Here is a 17199-nt window from a genome sequence, read left to right on the forward strand (position 1 = left end):
ATTGCAGCCATTTAGCAAACCAGCAGATGGAAGATACGTTTGTCTCTGACTTTCAGATAAATAAAGTAAATCTTATTTTTTTTAAAAAAGTATTCCTGTAGAAATCATTGGGGATATAGTGGAATAGTTAGCCTTCTTTATGACTCTCCTGAACAATATTTAAGCTGACATTCCAGTGATCAATATAATAACAGTAAAAATGCACACCATTTGGAATAGTTCCAAACCAGCAATGTTCCCAAGGGGTGACTGAGAGATTAAAGTTAACTTTCTTTGAAATACACGGAAAGAACCTGTAATCTAAGTATATTTCAGTGCATATATATCTTCAAGACAGATCCCCTACACATCATCCTCTCCACAAGATTACTACCCCTAAGCCCTCCCTATATATATAAATATTAGACCTATTCCTCTCCCTGACCACTAATCTAAAATATCCCCCAGTTCCACATAACTCCACCTGGAAGTTTGAGGGAGAGTAAAGTAGCATACTGGGATGACCAGTGTGTTTAGCAGAAAGTGAAAGGTGGAGGGCGATGTATGAAGTAAGGCAAAAACACCTTGAGGCTATTGACATGTTCCTTAATGGCTCTGCTTGCTTTTCTTTTGAATGGTGATAATAATGTTGTAAAGATCAAGTACGATTTACCTAAAAATTAGGGCTCAGTAAGTGATGGTGGTACTCGAATGATGGTTCAGATTTTGAAAGGTCTTTTACCATCTTTTGAGTTTTAATTTTATCCTAGATTAGGGGATCATCAGATGGGAGGAGCCAGAATATGATCAATAGTCCTAGCATGTTGTGGTTTAAGGTGATTACTGATCTAGTGTTGAGAAACATAATGAAAACCTGAACTGATGGGGCCGGCACTGTGGCTCACTTGGTTAATCCTCCGCCTGCGGTGCTGGCATCCCATATGGGCACCGGGTTCTAGTCCTGGTTGCTCCTTTTCCAGTCCAGCTCTCTGATGTGGCCTGGGAGGGCAGTGGAGGATGGCCCAAGTCCTTGGGCCCCTGCACCTGCATGGGAGACCAGGAGGAAGCACCTGGCTCCTGGCTTTGGATCGGCGCGGCGCTGGCCGTAGCGGCCATTTGGGGGTGAACCAGTGGAAGGAAGACCTTTCTTTTTGTCTCTTCTCTCACTGTCCATAACTCTACCTGTCAAATAAATAAATTTAAAAATGATACTTTAAAAAAAAAAAAAAGAAAAAATGAACTGAGGCACTGGTAGTGAGAATAGGGAGAAGATGGATTTAATAGATAGTCAAGAAATTGAAGCTATGAAATAATTGAATTTTGAAGTTAAGAAATTGAGAGTTGAAAATGGCTCTGAAGTTGTTAATTTGCATAACTTGGTTGGTCAGTGTGTTGCAGAGATGAATACTGACTTTAAATTGCAAAAGGAAAAAGCTGTAGAAGGAAAAGTAATGAGTGGAATGTTTTCTATCTTGATTTTGATATGATTGTAAGGAGTCTAGGAAGTTCCATGGGAATTTCAAAGGAAAAGTGGGAGGCAAAGATTTGGATGTGACTATGAATTCTTTAAGTTTAGAGTCACAGTATATTTAGTTTTGTATCAGTCATTACCCATATCCAAGACATGTGTGATGCTAGTAAAATATTTCCCGAAAATGATAATCTGATGCAGGCCATTTTAAAAGCCTCATCATTTGCTGGCTTTCTTATTAGGCGCATGAAATGAAATGGCTTTGTCACGTCAAAACCTCAGTGCTTATTTGGAGAGATTTTGAGGAAGGAGATTTACTATACTCATACATACTGTCATCTGCCTGTGTTGGTCACATCTGCTCATTAGATTGCTTTCCCCTTTGGTTATAAAAAAAAGATGAGAATGTATAGAAGGTTCAATGGGGGAAAAGTGAAACCTAAGGATAATAGATTTATTTACTTATTTTGAAAATGTTGTAAGAGCTCAACATTTTAAACATTCTGGGGCTGGTGCTGTGGTGCAGCGGGTTAACACCCTGGCCTGAAGCGCCGGCATCCCATATGGGTGCTGGTTCGAGACCCAGCTGCTCCACTTTTAATCCAGCTCTGTGCTATGGCCTGGGAAAGCAGTAGAAGATGGCCCAAGTCCTTGGGCCCCTGCACCCATGTGGGAGAACCAGAAGAAGCTCCTCACTCCTGACTTTGGATTGGTTCAGCCGTTGCGGCCATCTGGGAAGTGAACCATTGGAAAGACCTACCTTTCTCTCTCTCTCTCTCTCTCTCTCTCTCTCTCTCTGTGTGTGTGTGTGTGTGTAACTCTGACTTTCAAATAAAAATTAATAAACATTCTGAAGGCAAACGTGAAATTGCCTTTATGTACTAGAATAACTTTCAAATCTATTTTAATGGATTAGCTAAATTATAAAATGAAGCTCAATTTCTTATTTTTTCCTGAAAAAAAATTACATTTTAAAATATTTTTTTGAAAAAAGTTACAAGAAGAGAAAAGAGAGAGGTTTTGTATCTGCTGGTTCACTCTCCAAATAACCACAATGGCCAGGGATGAGCCAGCCAGAAGCCAGGAGCCTGGAACTCTGTCTGGTCTCCTACATTGGTATAGGGGCCCAAGAACTTGGGCCATCTTCCACTGCCTTCCCTGGCACATTAGCAGGAAGCTATATCGGAAGTGGAGCAGCCAGGCATTAAACCAGCATCCATATGGGATGCCAGGATGCTAGCATTACAGACAGTGGCTTAACCCAAAGTCTACAATGCTGGCCCCAGGAAAAAAAATTTTTTTTAAAGATGTATTTGAAAGGAAAAGTCTCAAGAAGAGGTATTAAAAAAAAAAAAGTCTTCCATCTGCTGGTTTACTCCCCAAATGGGCACAATAGCCAGGGAGGGCCAAGTTGAAATCAGGAACCAAAAAGTCCACCAGGATTTCCCACGTGGGTAGCAGAGCCCAGGAACTTGGACCATCTCCCACTGCTTTCCCAGGTGCATTAGCAGGGTGCTGGATTGGAAGCAGAGCAGCCAGCACTCAAACTAATGCTCCGATATGGGATGTTGGCACTGCTTAACTTGCTGTGCCACAGTGATAGCCCCAAGGAAAATACATTTTATAAAATTTTTAAATTCTAATGATTGCTTAATTTTCTCATTTCCTTCCTAGTTTCCCAAGTTAAATTACTTAGGATAAATTGAGGTAATAAACATTGAAATATTTAAAGGATTATTGTTGCCAGAAATAATTTTTTAAAAGATTTTTTTACTTTAAAATGCAGAGTAGGAGAGAGATCTTCCATCTCCTGGTTTATTCCCCAAATGGCCGCTACAGCCAGGGCTGCGCCAGGCCAGAGCCAGGAGCTTCCTCCCAGTCTCCCATGTAGGTGCAGGGGCCCAAGCACTTGGACCATCTTCTGTCTCTTTCCCAGGCACGTTAGTAAGGAGCTGGATCAGAAGTGGGGCAGCCAGGACTTGAACCAGCGCCCACATGGGATGCTGGTGTCACAGGCAGCAGCTTTACCTTCTTATAAAGTGTTTTAAGTATAAGTTTAGTATTTAGACATTAAAGACTTTTTAAATATTGGAATAAAGTGGAAAATAGCTTAGTAAAGTAATTTGGAGATTTTTAGGTTCATTTTCTCACTCCAGCAGTCATTTAAGAAAGGCAGAAGAAACTTTTTGAAAAGTTACTAAAATCCAGGACCAGTGTGGTCTATATTCCTGGGTGGTTAAAGTAAATCAAGAAGTTGTACGCTGCTTGGGGAAGGAAGAAATTTCAGCCTGGTCTGCAAGGGAAATGGTGTTATGGTGATGGTGGTCTTTATCGAGGTCCACAGGCTGGCCAACCTGTATAAGCAGTGAAGGGTCATCAGAGATGATGCTAAGAAACCAGGGGCCGGTGCCGTGGCTTACATGGTTAATCCTCCACCTGTGGCGCCAGCATCCCACATGGGCACCAGTTCTAGTCTCAGCTGCCCCTCTTCTGATCCAGCTCTCTGCTGTGGCCTGGGATAGCAGAGGATGGCCCAGGTCCTTGGGCCCCTGCCCCCGCGTGGGAGACTCGGAGGAAGCTCCTGGCTTCGGATTGGCACAGCCCCTGCTGTTGCGACCATTTGGGGAGTGAACCAACAGAGGGAGGACCTCTCTCTCTGTCTCTCCCTCTCATAGTCTCTTAACTCTACCTCTCAAATAAATAAATAAAAATCTTAAAAAAAAAAAAAAAAAAAAAGAAACCAGTACCAAGTGGACTCTCTTGGTGTGACTTCCCAACTGGGGCCAGGGAAATTTACAGACTCTTCTCATGGACATTAATTACTGTGAGGCTAACTTACTTTAGAATTTACATTCTTTCCCCTTAAATTAGTGATGATCTTAAAAACAGCAATTTAGGGGGAAAAGTAATTTCTGCATTGGAAAGCAAACTTTCAGTAGATTAATTAGGAATAGAAAAGACAAATTATGCATATCTCTGTACATATGAGGGCCCTTTAAATTTGTGGAAAAATTGAAATATTTTAGTACAAAAGTTGAGGAATTCATGCATAATTTTTTCAAAATACATGTTTTCCATGAGCTTTTTGGAGGCACCTCATATGTGTAACTCTATTAATAAAATTTGCATGTCACCTTCAATGCCTATACCCAACAATGATAAGCACTCTGATACAATACAAAGTGAAACATACATAAGTTTATATGTGTATGTAATTGAAATGATGTATCAGTATGCATAGGCATAAAAGAAAAAAATACACTGAAGAAATTACAAAGTGACTTTACACGAAAGGAAACTGGTGGAAAAATAAGCCACATCAGTAACCAAAATATTAAACTAAATAGTGATCCTGTTTTGTAGCTATTAGTGAACTTTTTAAAAATATTTATTCTAGTGATAAAAGTAATACATCTGTTATGCCAGGAATTTTGAGAAGAAAAAAATCAGCCATAATTCCTCCAACCAGAGATTACCACAGATATTATTTTATTTCCCTTGTTTTTTTTCCTATACATATACATATTCTCATTCTCCTATTTCAAAGTAATCATATGTTCTAAAGTTTTCTACATTGAGTTATTTTAAGTGATTACATATTAACTCAGTACACATGCAGCCATTAAAGACAATAGTAAAAATGTAATGTGAAAAGATATGTACAGTCTGTTATATGGGGACAAAAAGCCTTCCTGCTAGTGTTACTTATTATTTGTCAAAGACTAATTGTAAGTGTGGAGTACTGCACTGAGGTTTTGTGGGACATACAAAGAAAAAACTTCCCAGTTTTCAGTAAAAACTAAGAAAATATAAATCACAAAAAATGAAATAATTGAAAATGGCAAATGGAGAAAATAACGTTGACATAGACAACAGATATCCTTTGATTCATTTAATCTTAGAACCAAAATACTTAGTCCCATAATAGGAATTCTTCTTGGTTGCATGAAATTGTGGGTTTTTCTTGTTTGTTTTCTTAAAGATTTATTTATTTATTTACTTATTTGAAAGAGAGGAGAGAAGAGAGAGAGAGGTCCTCCATCTGCTGGTTCACTCCCCAACCAGCCTCAAGCACTGGAGCTGCTTCTATCCGAAGCCCAGAGCCAGGAACTTCCTCCGGGTCTCCCACGTGGGTGCAGGGGCCCAAGGATTTGGGCCATCTTCCACTGCTTTCCCAGGCCACAGCAGAGAGCTGGATTGGAAGTGGAGCAGCTGGGACTCGAATTGGTGCCCATATGGGATGCCGGCACTGCAGGCAGCGGCTTTACCTACTATCCACAGTGCTGGCCCAAATACTGTTGTTTTTTTTTTTTTTTTTAAAGATTATTTATTTATTTATTTGACAGGTAGAGTTACAGACAGTGAGAGGGAGAAACAGAGAGAAAGGTCTTCCTTCCATTGGTTCACCCCCCCAAATGGCCGCTACAGCCGGAGCTTCGCCGATCCGAAGCCAGGAGCTAGGTGTTTCTTCCTGGTCTCCCACGTGGGTGCAGGCGCCCATGCACTTGGGCCATCCTCCTCTGCCTTCCAGGGCCACAGCAGAGAGCTGGACTGAAAGAGGAGCAACCAGGGCTAGAACCCAGGGCCCATATGGGATTCTGGCGCCACACGCAGAGGATTAGCCAAGTGAGCTGGCCCCAAATGCTGTGTTTTATAACATAACCACATGGAGAGCTTTTTTAAACATACATATATAAAAGCAGTTAATAATTCCAAAATTGTTTTTTATTTTAGAAATGTCAATAACTGTCACTCATTGCTTTATAGTGATATTATCTTAGAATACTACTGTATCTTTTCCCCCCAAAAAAATGTAATCTCTCAGAGTTCCTAGTGTCATATCTTGTAAACACTCAGAAATGCCACTGGAATTTAAATTTCCATGCAAAGAGAATATTTAGGAGCTATATTATTTTTGAGAAAACAATATATTAAATATATGATTTTAATATTTTTAAATACTTAGCCCATGGAATCTTTATCATTACTGCTGTGGATTTGTGTTTTCTCCTCCTTGGTCAGAGGTTTCAGGTTTCTTTATCCTTAGAGTCATCCTAGATTTTGACTTTTCTCTTCAACTATAGAATCTTTTGTATGTAACAGTTTAGCTAGAAAAAAATGCCAACTGAGGAAGAAAAAGAAAAATAATATAAAATAGACAGTAGTAAACACACACACATAACAGCTTGGATGCAATTTATAAAAGCATATTTTCATGTACTTAAAAATACACAGGAATTGAGCCCATTATCCACCTCCCATTGTAGTACATACTACACATACTAGTATCAAGTCTACATTACACTTAAGAAACAGAGCAGCTTTTTTCAAATTAAATATTTATCCAGTTTGTGAATAATCTTGATTATGTAATTGAGGAGTTATATTTCTTTTAAACTTTCTGATTTTGTTCTGAATAGTTGTGTTTCTCATATAATTAAAGCCATCCACCTTTACAAAATGTATTCTCCTCTCTGGGAGTCATGAAATGCCTAATGATATACTAAGAAATATGTTGAAATACAAAACAATCTACAATCTTTACTTAAACCCTTTAAGTGAGTGGCTCTTAATCTTTTGGTGGACAAAAGATCTTAAGTTATTATCTCTCCAGAAAAGGTATACATAAGCATAGGAATTTCCAAAATATTTTAGTAGCTAATATCTAATATTTTCCCTGAATCCACATCCCTGGATTGTGAAACTCTCTTGAGTCTTTCTCATATATATATGGTTATGGGGAGGGAGAGAGAGATATTTTCCATCGTTGGTTCACTGCCCAGATGGCCACAACAACCAGTGCTGGGCCAGACCAAAGCTTGGAGCTTCGGGGTCTGCCATGTGGTCAGGGATCCAGTACTTTGGCCATCAGCTACTGCTTTCCCAGGCCATTAGCTGGGAAATGAATCGGAAGTGAAGTAGCCGGGACAATGAGCTGCCTCCCACATGAGAGTCACGTGCAGCGGCTTTACCTGCTGTGGTGAGCCTGTCTTTTATATTTTTATGTTTTATACTGTGAATTTAATGTACGTGTGCTCTTAGAAGTGTCTATAAATCTGATCTATAACACATTAGCAAAATTCTTAAACATTTCTGTTGCATTATTTACATATAAATCAAATTATTTTGTCTGTGATATCAATTAAATGAAACAGTTGTAAATGGCAAATGGAGAAAATAGTATGTTTATATAGACAATAGCACCTGTTTTATCAGTACATACCCTTTGATTCATTTAATCTTAGAACCAAGATACTTAGTCCCATAATAGGCATTCTTCTTGGTTGCATGAAATTCTATGGTATGATACTGTGTTTTATAACATGATATTTATTGTATTAGTAATATTTCTCTTTCTGTTAATTTGACAATTGTGTTTTGACCAACAGATTTTCTTTTCTTACTCTAGATTCTGAAGAGGCTCATTCTGTAAACCCTTCTAGTGTTGATGAAAATATTGACTCCGAAACAGAAAAAGACTCTCTCATTTGTGAAAGTAAACAGATACTTCCCAGTAAAGCACCTCTCCCATCTGCCCTCGATGAGTATGAATTCAAAGACGATGATGATGACGAAATAAATAAAATGATTGATGATAGGCATATTCTTCGAAAAGAACAACGGAAAGAGAATGAATCTGAAGCAGAAAAGAATAGTCTATTTGCAAAACAGGAGAAAACCTTCTACCCTAAATCATTTAAAAGTAAAAAGCAAAAGCCATCTAGGGTTTTGTATTCAAGTACTGAAAGTTCTGATGAAGAAATTCTTCAGAACAAAAAAGTTTCTACTCCATGTTGTATCCCTGAAACATCAAGTTCTGATATACAGACCAAAAAGGAATATGTACTTTCAAGTGAACACAAGCAGAAAGGCAAAGTTAAAAGAAAGTTAAAAAACCAGAACAAAAATAAAGAGAACCAAGAGCTGAAGCAAGATAAAGAAGGGAAAGAAAATACCAGGGTAACGAACTTGACAGTTAATGCTGCACTAGACTGTTCAGAAAAGGCCAGAGAGGAAGGGAGTTTTAGGAAATCTTTTAGCCCAAAAGATGAAACTTCATTACATTTATTTCATATTTCCACTGGTAAATCTCCCAAGCATTCTTGTGGATTAAGTGAAAAACAGTCAATACCACTAAAGCAAGAACATATTAAAACGTGTTTATCACCAGGAAGCTCTGAAACATCATTACAGCCTGATCTCGTTCGATATGATAACACAGAGCCTGAACTCTTGCCAGAAAGTTCAAGTGTAAAATCTTGTAAGCATAAGGAAAAAAATAAACATCAGAAGGATTTCCACATAGACCTTGGTGAAAAATCAAATGCCAAAATAAAGGATGAAGATCATAGTCCAACATTTGAAAATTCAGATTGCACACTGAAAAAAATGGACAAGGAGGGTAAAACTTTAAAAAAGCATAAATTGAAACATAAAGAGAGAGAAAAAGAAAAGCACAAAAAAGAAACTGAAGGTGAAAAAGAAAAATACAAAAACAAAGATGGTGCCAGAGAACCACAGAGAAGCGTGGAATTTGATAGAGAATTTTGGAAAGAGAATTTTTTTAAAAGTGATGAAACAGAAGATCTGTTTTTAAATATGGAACATGAGTCCTTACTGTTGGAAAAGAAATCAAAATCAGAAAAAAACTTAAAAGATGATAAATCAAGCAAGGAAAAGCATGTCTCAAAAGAGAGAAACTTTAAAGAAGAAAGGGAAAAAGTTAAAAAGGAAATTGAGAAATCTTTTAGGGAAGAGAAAGTAAAAGACCTAAAAGAAGAAAGAGAGAATGTACCCGCAGATAAAGAAACAGAATTCAGTTCCTTAGGTATCAATACCAGTGAGGAATCTGTAGGGCTACATCCAGCAGAAAAGGAAATGGACATTGAAAAACAAGAAAAACATATCAAAGAAAGTAAGGAAAAGTCTGAGAGACGATTTCAAACTAAAGAAAAGGATGCTGAGAAAACTGAAAGAAAAAATTCTGAAAAAGAGAAGAAGATAAAGCATGAGCATAAGTCAGAAAAAGACAAATCAGATCTTTGCGAAAGTGTTGACAGAGTAAAAGAAAAGGACAAGCTGTATTCACATCACGCAGAAAAATGCCATAAAGAAGGTGAGAAGACCAAGAGTATTACTCTTAAAAAAAGCGATGATAGAGAGAAAAGTAGGGAAAAGATGGATAGAAAACATGACAGAGAAAAATCTGAAAAAGAGAAGCATCTAGCAGAAAACAAAGAAAAGCACTTGATGGAGAAAAAAAAACAATCAGATAATTGTGAGTATACTAAATCAGAAAAAGGCAAAAGCAAAGATAAAGACAGGGAGGCAGATAAAAAGGAAAAATCTAGAGACAAAGAAAGTGTAAATATATCTAACTCTAAACACTTACAGGAAGAGAAGAAGTCAAGTATAGTAGACAGTAGTAAAGCACAACATGACAAAACCTTATCCCTTAAAGAGAAAACAAAAGATGAGCCTTTGAAAACTCCAGATGGAAAAGAAAAGGATAAAAAAGATAAAGATATAGATAGATACAAAGAACGAGACAAACATAAAATCCAGCTAAATAGTTTATTCAAACTAAAACCTGAAGTAGATAAGTCTAAACCTAAGTCATCACCAGCATCAAAAGATACTCGACCTAAGGAAAAGAGGTTAGTGAATGATGATTTAATGCAGACAAGTTTTGAGCGAATGCTAAGCCTGAAAGACCTAGAGATAGAACAGTGGCATAAAAAACATAAGGAAAAAATAAAGCAAAAAGAAAAGGAACGATTGAGAAATCGTAACTGTTTAGAACTTAAAGTAAAAGATAAAGAAAAAGCAAAACATGCACTAGCTGAATCCAAAAATAAAGAACTTACCAGATCAAAGAGTTCAGAGATTACTGATGCTTATATCAAGGAGAAACAATCTAAAGATACTGTAAGTAGCAGGTCACAATCTGTTGACACCAAAACTACAGTGAATTTAGGGAAGTCATCCTTCGTTTCAGATAGTAGCTTAAACAGGTCGCCTAGATCAGAAAGTGAAAAGCCAGGTCTCAGCTCTAGATCTGTATCTCTGATCTCTGTTGCTAGTTCAGAAGATTCCTGCCATACTACAGTGACAACCCCAAGGCCTCTAGTTGAGTATGACTCTGACTTCATGTTAGAAGGGTCAGAGTCCCAAATGTCCTTTTCCCAATCACCTTTTTTGCCAGTTGCCAAATCTCCTGCCCTTCATGAAAGGGAATTGGACAGCCTGGCTGAATTGCCAGAGAGGATTAAAACTCCATATGCAAGTAGACTAGCAACATCCCATCTCAGGTCATCTTCTGTAGAAGACATTAAACTAATTATAAGTGAGGGGAGACCTGTAGAAGTTCGAAGATGCAGCATGCCATCTGTCATTTGTGAACACGCAAAACAATTCCAAAATGTATCAGAAGAAAGCAATCAAGGTAGTTTATTAGCTGTGCCAAGAGATATTTGTCCTTCTCCCAAACTGGAGGTGTCTTCAAACGTGCCTGAAAAAGACCTTTCACATATGTCCCATGTACATTCCAGTTTTGCAGCCTCACCAACCAGATCTGTAAACAGCAAATATATTTCAGCTGATACCAATGTTATCAAGAGTACTGCTTCAGTGGGCACTTTAATGGACAGTCCTGTGCATTCAGAGCCATCTAATCAGGTTGGTGTGATCCAGAATAAATCTTGGGAGATTCCTGGTGATAGACTGGAATCGTTAAGCACCAGTGATGTTATCTGCCCAAATTCTAGTATGCCTGATCAAGATTCCTCTGTGCAGGGTTTTTGTAACTCTGAAAACAAAATACTCAAAGAACAGAATGCTGATTTTTTATCCCTGCACCAGACTGAACTGCCAGGAAATTCATGTGCTCAGGATCCAGCATTTCTGCCTTCACAGCAACCTTGCTCTTTGGCCAGCCAACCACTTTCAGATGCTGAATCGATTTCTAGACATATGTCTTTGTCATACGTTGCCAGTCAAGAACCAGGTATTTTACAACAGAAAAATGTTGTTCAAGTTATAAGTTCTGTTTTAGAAACTGATAACGAATCTTTAAAAGATGTAGAGAATAATTTTGTTCTAGATGTTCAGAAGACAGATACCTTTATCCCAGTATACTCTGAAAGCACCGTTCAGGAAGCAGCACCAAACTTTGAAAAGGCTAATACTTTACCCGTAGTGCCATCAGAAAAGGATTTAAATGGAAGTGATGCTGTCTCCCAGTTAAATACACATTATGCATTTAGCAAACTAATTTACAAGTCTTCCAGTGGCCATGAAGGTGAGAATATTACAACTGATGTTCAGATTATTTCACACGAAAGAGAAAACAAACTGGAGAGTTTGGTTTTAACAGACTTGAATAAGTGTGATTCTGAGTTATGTGAATTGAATGAAGGGATGCCAAAAGGAAACCTCAGTGAACAAGATCATCCAAAACATTGTCCTGAAGGTGAAAAGTGTTTGCTTCCCATTGATGATGAGGAATCTCAGCAAAGCACTTTATCAACTATGGAGAACCACTTACAACAGTCAGCTCAACCAGAAATGCATAAGTATGGCCAATTGGTTAAAGTAGAATTAGAAGAAAATGCTGATGATGACAAAGCTGAAAATCAAATCCCTCAAAGAATGACTAGAAACAAGGCAAATACAATAGCAACTCAAAGCAAACAGATTCTTACTAGCTGTACAGTGTTGTCAGAAAAAGACAGTGAATCCTCATCTCTTAGAGGAAGAATAAGATTAACTGAAGAAGATGATCCTCAAATTCATCATCCACGGAAAAGGAAAGTGTCACGTGTACCTCAGCCTGTGCAAGTGAGTCCCTCTTTACTACAAGCAAAAGAGAAAACTCAGCAGTCTCTAGCAGCCATTGTAGATTCTCTGAAACTCGATGAGATTCAGCCATATAGTTCAGAGAGAGCAAATCCATATTTCGAATATTTGCATATAAGGAAAAAAATTGAAGAAAAGCGCAAGTTGCTATGTAGTGTTATTCCTCAAGCACCTCAGTATTATGATGAATATGTAACATTTAATGGATCATATCTCCTGGATGGAAACCCCTTAAGCAAGATTTGTATTCCTACAGTAAGTAACACTGTCGTTTGATACCCATGTATAATACAAACCATGTATGTAATTTTAAGTTGTCTAGTCACATTTAAAATGTTAAACAGATAAAATTGTATTTAACCTAATGTATCAAAAATACTACTTCAAAATGTAATAATACAGAAAAATTAATGGATATTTACTTTTTTTTAACTAAATCTTTGAAATCTGGTGTGCTTTAGCACATTTCAATACAACTAGCTACATATCAGATAATGTTCAGTAGCATTGTGTGACTTGCGGCTGCCTTATTGGGCAGAACAGGTCTGTAGTATTTGCTTTTCCTAAACTGCTTTTTTCCCTTTCCCTTTTACCCAAAATAGGTATGTTTTTATTTCTTTGAAAGGCTTATGCCTCTACATATGCTTTTGATTCCATTCTTTCCTGAACCTTCCTCTATTAGAATACAGTTTTCATTCTGTGTTGTTTTTCGGTATTTGAAAGCATGTTTGAGTCTCCTCAGTTCCGGGAGGACGCAGTTTTCCCTTGACTAGGCCAGTTCCTGGAACTCAGCCTGTCTCCTCTGCACTCCTTGCCCTTGGAGAGTAGTCTGTGCTTGATATTTCAGACTCATTTCCTACTTCCTTAACTACCAAGCAGAGGCAGAGATCACTGAGCTCATCACTCCTACATGCACCGGTCTCTTACCATTTTTCTCTAGAATTTGACATTGTGACCATCTAATCCTTCATGGAACCCTCCCCATCCTGGTCTTAGATCCTAGCGCTCTCTGCTGGTTCCTCTGCCTCACTGACTAAACATTTTCTGTTTCTTATAATGACTCCTTTTCTTCATGCACTCTTTAAATATGAGTTCTCTAGTGATCCACTCTTCAGTCAGCTTTTTGCTGTTTGTGCTTTTCAACTGTGTGAATTATTTGTATAGTTTCATCAGTTTTCCAGGTGCCAATTAGTCTCCAAAAATTCTTAACCAGCCATATTGTCTTTGTTGACCTCCAAAGTCCAATATTAATGTCTTCTGGGCATTATTACCTAAATGTTCTTTACATACCTTGTCACAAGTTGGGTTCCCCCAGAAGCAGACAGATTGTGTGCATAAGGTTTATTGGTGAATGTTATCAGTAGTAAATGTGTGAGGGAAGCAGAATTGGGCAGAGCAAAGGAACAGTGACTTCAGCTAAACCCAGAAGAACTCTGGAGTAAAATGGTGATCCTTCTTCTTCATGGTGTGCCCTCAGGGTGGGCGCATGCCCTTGGCCACCCAACACTCTTCCCTAGAATTCTTCAGGAGAGACTCCAGTGAGAGCTGGCAGCCACCAGCACTCCTATAGCTGGAGAATATGAATTGCTTAGTCCTGCACCAAGACCTCAAACTTTTAATATGTGCCATGACATGGTTTGCCTGTCTCATCCTCAAAAACAAGACTGCTGTTGTTAGTGATGATACTAAAGTAGAAAAATGATCAGCCATCAAATTCTAAACTCTGTGTCTTGGAATGCTTCCAAACCTGTACTGTACCAACCACTACCTTGGTTTAGAGCCCATGTTATCTTTCACTTAGATCATTGGAGCAATAAGAAGCAATTTCCATAATTCAATACCTAACCTGTAATTTGCTGGTTTCCCATTGCTGAGAACTTAATGTCGAAACGTTAAGTATAATATAGCATACATTTTCTGGTTTGGCCCTAGTGTATGCCTCCTGCTTCAGTTTCTCACTGCTATTTCCAAACTCACCTGGTAGCTCAGCAAAATGGAACAGATTCTTCTACAGGAATATCTGGTTCACTATTTTTTATACCTTTGCTGTTCCATCTCTCTGAGATGTTCTCACTTGACCCCTTTCTCCATCCTTTTCCATGCCTTGGTTCTACCTGTGATGTCACCTGTACATGCAGTCTTGTCGAAATAAAATTGCTTGTATTTCCCTTATACCCCCTTTATGATGTAGTTAATCATATACATATCTGCATCATCTTCTGATTAAAGGCTAAGATACAACTTATCTCCTGTAGAATGAGTCCCATTTTATCTTCAGTCCTGAATACACTACTAGTGTCCATAACCATGTTTCTAGCATCTTCTGGAGTTCTCTTGAATGTCCCACAAGATCCTAAAATTCTTATGTTAAATACCTAACCCATTAATCTTATCTCAAATGTGCTCTTTTTGCCTTGTATACTGTAATTACTGTCATTTTCTGCTAATTTCCCATACTGGGAACCCAAGCTTCCTCTTTCTTTCTTTCTTTCTCCTTTTTAATCAAATCAGTCATGTTGATTCATCTCACTTGTTTTCCCTTTTCTTTATTACCATTGCCAGGCCAGGACTTAATTACCACCTTAAACTTTTCATCTAAATATGTAAATACTTAATATTCATTTATTGTATTGCATATACAAATAATTCATGTCTATACGCTAAGCATTGTACTAGTAACTTGATGTCAGAGATGAGCAAAACAGATATGGTGAGTTGCTGTCGTAGGTCTATAGTCCTGCTCTCTTCTCAGTCCAGTTTTTTTACTGTCTGGGTTCATTATAAAACACAGAAGTGACTATGCAACTATTAGACTAAACATCTTCAAGGGCCCCTAGTTTGCCCTCTAACGCCTATAGGTTAGAGTCCCAGTTCCTTATCATTGCACGCAAGAACCTTCCCTTACTTGTCTGGGCTTAGCTCTAGCTACTACCACTACTGTACGTGACTGCTGTATCTGGAGTCCTCAGACTACTCAGTGTTTCACATCATGTCTTTGCATATGTTGTTCTGTTTTTCACGGCCCAGTTCAGAGAACATCAAGAAGATAGAAGTTTTTTTTTTTTAGTCCCACATCCACAGAATATGACTGCTAGCACCTTTTAAATCTTCTTAAAAGATGTATTTATTTAGCAGGAGTAGTAGGTTAAAAATAGTATGAGTTGTAAATAAATGTTCATTTACAGATACTTTTTCAGCAAAATTATATTAATAATTTAAGGAATATAAAAGTAACCTTTTGTTTAAATATTGATGTACTTGGGGCCAGTGCTGTGGCGTAGTGAGTAAAGCTACTACTTGCCATGCCAGCATCCCATATGGGTGCCATTTGGAGTCTCGGCTGCTTTCACTTCCGATCCAGCTCTCTGCAATGGCCTGGGAAAGCAGTAGAAGATGGCCCAAGACCTTTGGCCCCTGCACCTGCACGGGAGGCCCAGAAGAAGCTTCTGGCTCCTGCCTTTGGAGCGGCACAGCTCTGGCTGTTGGAACCAGCTGGGGAGTGAACTATCCAATGGAAGAGCTAGCTCTCACTCTCTCTTGCTCTCTCTCTCTCTCTCTCTCTCACGCTCAGCACAGCTCCGGCCATTGCGGCCATCTGGGGAGTAAACCAGCAGATGGAAGATACCTCTCTCTCTCTCTCTCTCTCCCTCTCTCTCTCTCTCTCTCTCTCCCCTTCTCCTTCTCCTTCTCCTTCTCCTTCTCCTTCTCCTTCTCCTTCTCCTTCTGTGTAACTCTGACTTTCAAATAAATAAACAAATCTTTTTTAAAAAAGATTAAAGATTTATTTATTTATTTGAAATATTTATTTGAAAGAGTTACAGAGAGGCAGAGGCAGAGTTCACTTTGGGGTTCACTCCCTCAATGGCCACAATGGCCAGAGCTGCGCTGATCCAAAGCCAGGAGCCAGGAGCTTCTTCCAGGTCTCCCACACGGGTGCATGGACCCAAGCACTTGGGCCATCTTCCACTGCTTTCCCAGGCACATGAGCAGGGAGCTGGATCGAAAGTGGAGCGGCCATGTCTTGAAACAGCACCCATAGGATGAACAGCACTCCATAGGATGCCAGCATTGGAGCTTTACCCACTACACCACAGTGCAAGCCCATAACATTTTTGTTCCTTTTATTCTCTGACTTTATTTCTCCTTAATGGTTAAGGAATTTTAACTGTAACAAGCAGTATCATAGGCTTGAAATATAGATAGAACCATAGGAAACACATTTAAATTACAACTTCGGGAGCCGGCAGCAGCGGATTAACGCCCTGGCCTGCAGCACCAGCATCCCTTATGGGCGCCGGTTCTAGTCCCAGCTGCCCTACTTCCTATCCACCTTTCTTCTATAGCCTGGGATAGCAGTAGAAGATGGCCCAAGTCCTTGGGCCCCTGCACCCCCGTGGGAAACTCAGAAGCTCCTGACTCCTGGCTTCGGCTCAGTGCAGCTCCGGCTGATGCAGCCATCTGGGGAGTAAACCAGTGGATGGAAGACCTCTCTCTCTGTCTCTACCTCTCTCTGTAACTCTTTCAAATAAATAAATAAATATTAAAAATAAAGAACTTGGTACAAACTATTTCAGTAAAGGTTCGGATAAACAGTGTTAGGTTGTCTTAGTACAGTCTACCTTTTATATGTATGTGTACATAAATATGGAGAGAGTGAATGTTATGGTGTGTACTATCACCTCTTATTCTGCCAAGATTACATAACACAAATTTTATTCCCTCTAAGCAATTGCTTTTGATTATAATAGAGTTTAGTTATAGCACATGTTATTTCAAATGAGGCTATAAACAGAGCTGAGAAGTATTTCTGGATGTAGGGTGGAGTTTTTTTTATTTGAAACGCAGAGTTACATAGAGGCAGAGAGAGAAAGCGCGCACTTCCATCTGCTGGT

The 17199-nt window shown here is 38.8% G+C and overlaps 1 protein-coding gene across 30 annotated transcripts in view; it reads left to right on the plus strand.

Moving 5' to 3' along the window:
• Positions 1-17199, plus strand: part of LOC100357740 (ankyrin repeat domain-containing protein 12) — a 143036-nt gene that overhangs the window by 102726 nt on the left and 23111 nt on the right. For all 30 annotated transcript variants that reach the window (XM_070050476.2, XM_051852132.3, XM_089305887.1 and 27 more), the window contains one exon: positions 7860-12562. In XM_070050476.2, the coding sequence (XP_069906577.2) occupies positions 7860-12562 (4703 nt within the window). The remainder of the gene's footprint in view (positions 1-7859; positions 12563-17199) is intronic.

The sequence above is a fragment of the Oryctolagus cuniculus genome, chromosome 10 (assembly GCF_051225735.1).
Source record: "Oryctolagus cuniculus isolate XC-2025 breed Fujian yellow rabbit chromosome 10, ASM5122573v1, whole genome shotgun sequence".
NCBI classification, from domain to species: domain Eukaryota; kingdom Metazoa; phylum Chordata; class Mammalia; order Lagomorpha; family Leporidae; genus Oryctolagus; species Oryctolagus cuniculus.